General features: G+C 39.1%; 1 protein-coding gene across 1 annotated transcript; it reads left to right on the top strand.

The window, feature by feature from the left end:
- The first annotated feature begins 1,582 nt into the window (after positions 1–1,582).
- Positions 1,583–2,302, top strand: LOC112747231 (phosphomevalonate kinase, peroxisomal-like). The gene is made up of 2 exons (XM_025795198.3): positions 1,583–1,896; positions 2,014–2,302. The coding sequence occupies exons 1-2, from the start codon at positions 1,750–1,752 to the stop codon at positions 2,278–2,280; spliced, it is 414 nt and encodes a 137-aa protein (XP_025650983.1). The 5' UTR covers positions 1,583–1,749; the 3' UTR covers positions 2,281–2,302.
- The last annotated feature ends 5,648 nt before the right edge of the window (positions 2,303–7,950 follow it).

Below are 7,950 nucleotides of genomic sequence, written 5' to 3'. Positions count from 1 at the left end.
AAGAAACTGTGTTAGGAACAGCTCCAAATGGAATTCTTAATGCATCTATCTCAAATGCCTGGTTAGCAAGTCCTTATATTCTTAACCAAATTCACAAATAAACTGGTTTGAGTCCTCAAAGAATCGACAATGAACTTGCCTGTTATGAAAGTGTACTAGGAAGTTATATTTTGCAAGAATTAGTACAAAAGTGGGATTTTGTAGGGTAGCAATCATTGCCTTCTAATGAAGTTATGGTCCATTGATTCTACATTTTTTTTATTAACCTGCTTTGAATTCTAAGTCATAATAGGTAAAGTTATAGCTTTTGTTTACTATATTTATTTATGTGCCAGGTTAGAGTACCATTGCTTCTACCTTTCCCTCCTTTCTTTTTTAATTCTATTTTATTCCGGGTCTGTCTTTTCCCCATGTTAATTTTTGTTGTTTCAAAGTAGGCAATATTTTCAACCATTGCTTATTTTATATTCATTATTGTTTCAGAAGCCTGTCGAAGTAAATGCTGAAACGAAACAGGATTTGAGAAGTTTTAAGCTTATATTGGAATATATAAAAGCCTTGCCTGTAAGTGTTGAACTACAGTTTACTCTTCATTATATAGCATGAACAATAATGCTAATTTGTGTGCATGTCTAATGTTCATTATATAGCATGAACTTCTCTCTTACACACTCGCTCCCTCACTGACACGACTTCATCAATGCCATTCAAGAAAACATTACGGTATTTTGTTTTATGGTGCAATTTGCATAGAGGAGTAATTGAATCTATTTTGTTTTCTGGTACAATTTTTTATGATATTTTGCAAGTGGTATGTCTCTATTCTGAATGTTTGTTTCTTTCCTGTTTGGCTGGAACTGATGACTGATAGGAGGGTTAAATAATAATGCTTTTCAAATGCAAGCGGGGATTCAATTGCTTTCACCACTCGTTCCTATTCGTCAATTGAGCTTCCTCAGGTTGCTGGTCCATCATGGCCACCCTTTGCTTCTTAGATCACTGGTTGGTAAGTCAACATTTTCCCTTTCTTTGCCTTTATATGCTTTCTTTACCAATATAGAATTCCTTAATTAATAATGCCATGTTCTATATTGGTAAATAGCTAAATAACTAGAAATGTTGATGTTATGGTTGTTTAAAAAAATGTAGTTTTTTGGATTATTAGTGGGATTTTGGAACCTGAGGATTAATGGCCATATGTCTTTTTATAAAATGCTTTGAAGTTTGGATTTTGATATAGGGACACCATGTAACTAAAGCGGTTCAAATTTGAATATTTAGCTTCTCAGCCTAAGAGTTCTAGGAAGTTAGATCACAGAGCTCTGAGTTGAATAGTTTTGTTACTGCTTACACCAAATCAACTTCTGCCCCTCACTGAATTATCTATTGAATTGCATTTTCAAGTGAAAACTCTGAATGGTGTATGGTGTATTTCATTTTCAAGTGAAAACTCTGAATGCTCACTGTTAAATAACTAGAACATTTTGGCCTTATGGTATGCCTTGCATTAGATTAAATTTCTACATTCCTGTTTATTAGTTATTTTAATGAGATAGGACATCTTTACTATTAAACTTATACAATTAAGTTGACTTTTGATGGGTTTGAAAGAGATTATATATCCAACTTTACTGTTTGCCTGGTTTTCAGTTTCAAGTGGTGTGACTGAATTTCTAATGCACATATGTGATATCATGTTCTTGAGACTACACTTCAGGCTCTCATGTTCTTGCTTTTCTTCTTGTGTTGATGTTGAAAATGCAATTCTCACCGTGGATAGAGCAAGCTTCTGAACCCAACAAGGAAGCAGTTATTAAAGCATTGCTAGGTGCAAAAGAAGCTATGCTTGGGATTAGATATCATATGCGCCTAATGGGTGAGGCTGCAGGTGTTCCTGTAAGTTCCTTTCATTGATTTGGCACTTATTATTAGGCTTCTTCTGTTTGAATGATGTTGATTATAAATTATATCTGCTGGTAGAATATCACTACTCTTTTCTTGCAATTCATGCAGATTGAACCAGAATTACAAACAAAACTTTTAGATGCTACACTGAACTTGGAAGGAGTGTTGTTGGCTGGAGTTCCAGGAGCAGGAGGATTTGATGCTGTCTTTGTTGTTACTTTGGGAGATTCAAGCAGCAATGTGACAAAAATATGGAGCTCACTCAATGTTCTTGCCCTTCTGGTTAAAGAAGATCCTTGTGGCGTTTCTTTAGAAAGTGCTGACCCTAGAACAAATGAAACCACTTCAGCTGTATCTTCAATTCATATTGAATAATTTATTGTAAATATTGTTTATTTTTAATACGATGAATTTGTTTATTTTTTGAATTATTGTAAATATTCGAATATAAATTAGATAAAAATTTATATTAAATTTATATTTATTTTGTATGAAAACAAGTTTATTTTGTAATTAGAAAAAGTAAAAAAAATTCTATTTTACCTTATAGACGGATTTTATGTCTGTAATCATGATTTTCCAAAGTTTAAATTACAGACGGAAAATATGTCGGAAAATCCGTCTGTAATTACAGATGAAAAATCTGTCTGAAAATCTGTCTGTAATTACAGACGGAAAATTCGTCTGAAAATCTGCCTGTAATTACAGACGGAAAATCCGTCAAAAAATCTGCCTGTAATTACAGACAGAAAATTCGTCTGTAAGTTTGTCGCCTTCAGGAAATGGAGGGAGAATTTACATAGGGAAAATCCGTCGGTAAATAGTAAAAATCTGTCGGTAATTTTCTAACGAAAAAAATCCGTCGCTAAATAATTTCCGACGGGGCTTTTACAGAGGGACAAAATCCGTCGGTAATTTCGTCGATAACCAAAAATCCGTCTGTAATAAAGACTAAATCTGTATGTATTTATCCATTTTCTAGTTGTGAGTCATCTAAATCGCGTCTTTGAAAATTCAACACGTATTTAAAATAAGATTTTTTTTAAACAAATGGAGCTCGACACACTGAAGTGGAATAAAGAAACAACATAGTAACAGAACCAAAACAAAAATCATCGTGCAATATCCGTTGTCATCTCCGGCATTGCCATCAACGACCAAACGGATAAACCCGACACCATTCCTTGTAACTAAAAAACGACCTATTCTTGATCCCATCAACACCTATCTCACAGCTCTGGAATACTCTGCTATTTCATTCCATCCAAATGTTTCAAATAATCGCAAAGAACCCTACCAGCCACTTCCTTTGCTTAGTATTATGACCAGACACTTCAATCCAGCTCTCAAACAGCTCTTTGACAGACTCCAGAATAGACCAAGCTCTATCAGCACACAACAACTAAGCGCACCACACCTGCCATGTAAGCTCACATCCAATAAATAAATGATGCACAAATTCTATTTTCTTTTTGCATAAAACACAGATGTTATCGCTATGATGTAAGATTTTTAGTCTACTCAACCTCTCTTTAGTGTTGACCCTGCCTACTAAGACAAACCATGCAAATAGTTCAACTCTTGGAGGAACCAATCCTCTCCATATGCTACTAGTGAAACTGTAGCTTGTGATGTCCTCCGAGAGAGTCTCTTTCTGCAACACCTACACAAAAGAATTAGTGAAAAAAAATACTTGTTCTGTCAAATTTCCATACAACTGTATCCTCTCTATCAGATGATAGTTTGGCTAGTCGTAGTCGGTCATGAAGTTGATTAAGCAACTCTAGCTCCTATTGGAATAATTCTCTTCTCCACTGAAAGTTTCATACCCACTCAAACCCATCCCAGAACCCATAGTCCCCTATGACAGATCCTTGTTGATTTGAAATAGAGAAGAGTCTCAGAAAACTATCTTTCAAAGAGCCACTTAGTAACCAATCATCTTCCCAAAATCAAATCCGTCTGCCATTTCCCACCTCCAAAGACAAACCACTGATTATCATATCTCTTGTCTGTTGCTCTGTAATATTAAGTTGACAAATATCTTTCCACAGGCCACCTCTTGATGGTAATGGCTGTTTTGACAACATTAAAGTTGGGTTCAATTGATTACACAAACATATAACCTTCTTCCACAACGGGCAATCTTCCTTCGAAAAGCGTCACAACCACTTGAACAGAAGCGACGCATTTTTGATTAAAGCATCCCCCATTCCTAGACCACCCAACTTTTTCGGAGCTTGCACCATCTCCCATTTCACAAGTGGTATACCGTTGTTCCCATCATCTTTACTCCACAAAAACCTTATCTGTAGCCCAATTATCTTTTCTACAACCGCCTTCGGCATATATACAAGCTTAAGTAGTACACCAGCAAGCTATTAAGAACAGACTTTATGAGCACCAACTTACCAGCTTTGTTAAGTGACTTTGCTTTCCATAAGCTAAGATTTTCTTCCACCTTGTCAATGATCGGTTTCCAGGTCTTCGCCAACCGAGGGTTTTCACCAAGGGAGATTCCTATGTACCTGACAGGTAAAGTAGCTTCAGCACAATCCAACAAATCACACATATTCATCACCCATTCTTATTCACAGTTAACTGAGATCAAGCTTAACTTATCAAAGTTAATGCTTAGGCTAGACATCAACTCAAAGCAACGTAGTAATCTCTTATAATTCACTAGTGTCTTCGTTTTCTGAGGGCAAAATAAGATTGTGTTGTCTGCAAATTGGAGGTGCGACAGCTCTATGTTGTCCCTTCCCACCAGCAGTGGAGAGATGTGTCAATTTCTAACTGTCTCACCCACCATCCTGTGCAAGATGTCGACAACAAAAACAAACAAGAAGGGAGAAAGAGTATCTCCTTGTCTCAGTCCTCTCTCCATCCTGAACGGCTTGGTTGGTGACCCATTAATCAACGTCGACATAGATGCTGTAGTCACACATTTCTTCACCCATGTCCTCCATCTAAGACCAAAACACAGCTTTTGTAGCACAATATCCACAAAGCTCCATCTCACCATGTCGTAAGCTTTCTGAAAGTCCAACTTGATAGTTGCCGCCTGCTTCTTGCGCAACTTCAGCTATCGGACTGTCTCACACGCAATGAGAGCACCGTCATGTATTTGCGCCCCTTCACAAATGTCGATTGAGTCTCCGCTACTAAGCATGACATCACCACGTGCATTCTTCTCACCAATACTTTGGATATCACCTTATAGACACAGCCAACCATGCTAATTGGCTTGAGGTCTTTGATTTTCTTGGCGCCCACAAATTTTGGAGCTAGCGCCACCCATGTTACATTAGCATCCGTTGGTAGTTTCGCACTTTGAAAAAACCCCAACACAGCTGCAGTAAATTCTTGACCAATCTCACTCCAACATTTCTTTATGAAGTTCATATTGTAGCCATCGCTACCTGGTCCTTTACTAGACTCACAATCCCAAACCGCCTCTTATATTTCCTCAGGCCATGGCATCACCTCTAACACTGCTGCCTCTTCTTCATCAATCCGCTTTACTAACCCATCACGGATACCAACTGTAGGAGCCAATTCCTGCCGATACAGATCTTTGTAAAATCATGTAATTGCAACCTTTATTCTAGATTGGTTCCCCACTAGTCTGCCATTAATTACCAGAGAATCGATTCTATTGTTCCTCCTTCTAGCCGATGCTAGGTTATAAAAGTATCTAGTGTTCTTGTCCATATCACTAGCATGTTTGGATCGAGACATCTGTTTTCAATGAATCTCCTTTCTGGCATACCACTTCGCACAACAAGTCACAAGAGCCTTCTATCTAGCCTCCACTGTTCCATCATAACTACCAGCACTTACCATATCATCAATCTTCTTAATCTTTTTCTCAAACTTCTTTATCCTGTTGTCCACGTCTCCAAAATGATCCTTATACCATCTCCTCAGCGGTATCGTCAAGGCCTTCAGCTTATTAGTGAACTGATCCTCAGCCAAATTCCTCCATTCATCATTCACCATCCTCAGAAACCCTTCATGTGTAAACCAGGAATCCAGGCTTCGAAAAGGTCTTGGACCTACACTCAGCCTTATATCTTCTAATAACAACGGGAAATAATCTGATAGGCCTCTAGGACCCCTTTTCAACCGAGTATCTGGAAACTCCTCAAGCCACTCCACACTTACGAGAATCATATCAATGCGGCTACATGATCAGCCTCTAAACCATGTGAACTTCCGATCAGTTAGCGGCAAATCCACTAGCTGTAAATCTTGCACCCATTCCTTAAATTATTCCGCAGATGCCGGTAAACTAACCACGCCCTTCCTTTCCTCCAACTTTAGTATTTCATTATAGTCTCCCATAAAACAAAACGGAACTTGACATAAACATATAATGTAGCTCAACTTCTCCCATATCACCATTTTCTCACTCCGCACATGTGCTCCATACACCAAACAAAATGCACAGTTAAAGTTATTTTTTATCAACACACCTTCAACACATAGTCAACCATCTCCTTTATAACAGTTCGACCATTTGAACAACAAATCATCCCACATTAACAATAACCCACCGAAAGCACCTATTGATTCCAGATAATCCCAATCTACTGTGTCACAACCCCATAATCGTACTACATCAAACTTAGTCACCACCTCCCTCTTAGTTTCAATCAAACATAGTATATTCAACCTATATTTTTCTTCAACTCTTTTACCATACTTAACTTGCCATCCCCCCTTAGTCCTCTAATATTCTAACAACCATAAATTATTTACAAAAATTTTTACTCACCTTGGTATGTTGTTTGGGCCTGCTCCTCCTGGCTTTCTCTTTTTGTTTTGCCAACTTTATTTTTTGCCGCAATTGCGTCATTCTAACTTTATAAAATCGCCATTATGCCTTCTTCTTTGTCATAGAAAACTGCACCAGATTCCACTGCTAACTTCTAGGTTTCCTTGTTTTTGGTCATATGTCGTTCCTGTGTAATCCTCTTATTAGCATTTTGATTTGTATCTTTTGCTTCTATTTCGGACACAACATCATCTGTAACCTGGACTTTGACCTTTTCAGGCCTCACATCTTCGTCTTCGCCCGCTACTTCCATCACATTCTTCTCTCTTTCCTGTAGTTGCTTCCTTTTGCCCCCTTAGTTTGCTCGGTCTATTGTTATTTCAACCAACCCCTCCGCTTCCGGCCTTTGGTCATGCCCATCCACGTTGTTCGGTCCCGCCACACTGTCGACAACCACGCTGCAAGAACCCCGTGCCTGGCTTCCGTCTGGCATCTCCAATCATTTCCCTCTCGTTGCAAGTCCACGCTACGCAATGGAGAGGGGTTCGCACATCTTGGGATCAGTGCGATGGACGAGCAGCGGTGATTGCAGGGTTCCATCCTTCCCGTGCTGCAATTCGTCTCTCAAAAAGGGACCCACCCGCCCCGAATCAGACCCCATGATGAGCCTCTGACCCAGCCCACAATTCCTGGCGCGCTGGTGTTGTCCTTCTCCCAAACCGGATTTCGTGAAGATCCCCTGACCCGGCCCACCTTCCCTGGCGCGCTGGCATTGTGTCTGCTCGTGCTCCCATATAATCTCTTCTTGGGTATGTTGCACAGGCCCACCTGTTTCATGGCTCAGTAGGAGCGCAACATTATAGGGTCATTTGTGGGCTTCCAATTTTTTAAAACCCTGCCCTGATTCTTTCCCCCTTGGATCCCTTCCTCAAGCTTATTGGACCCACTCCCCTTATCAAAACAAAAGTATGTTATCGTTCTTTCCAACTCTGTATCCGCACTATCATCAAATCCCTCACAATCAGCCTCTCCATTAATATCTTTAATTTTGGCAGAATCCGTTATCAATTGCAATTGATGCGGATAAAATTGATATTTATTGCATTCTTTCAAAAAATATCTGGTGTTACCATTCTACCCTTATCTTCATCACCTTCTTAATTTCGTGCTATGATTAACTCAGCCGCCGAATTCCACGCTGCCACCATACCTCCAGCATGTGAACTAGAACTTTCGCACGTTGGCTTTACGATTGCACCTTCTAT

This window comes from Arachis hypogaea, chromosome 15 (assembly GCF_003086295.3).
Source record: "Arachis hypogaea cultivar Tifrunner chromosome 15, arahy.Tifrunner.gnm2.J5K5, whole genome shotgun sequence".
Taxonomy (NCBI): domain Eukaryota; kingdom Viridiplantae; phylum Streptophyta; class Magnoliopsida; order Fabales; family Fabaceae; genus Arachis; species Arachis hypogaea.
This window is presented reverse-complemented; position numbering and strand designations above follow the sequence as displayed.

What these genes read in the sequence shown, in the direction of transcription:
- LOC112747231 (XM_025795198.3), top strand. Translation starts at nt 1,750, where the DNA reads ATGTTGAAAATGCAATTCTCACCGTGGATAGAGCAAGCTTCTGAACCC. An exon ending in GTGAGGCTGCAGGTGTTCCT is followed by an intron (nt 1,897 to 2,013) that starts GTAAGTTCCTTT and finishes CAATTCATGCAG; the next exon opens with ATTGAACCAGAATTACAAAC.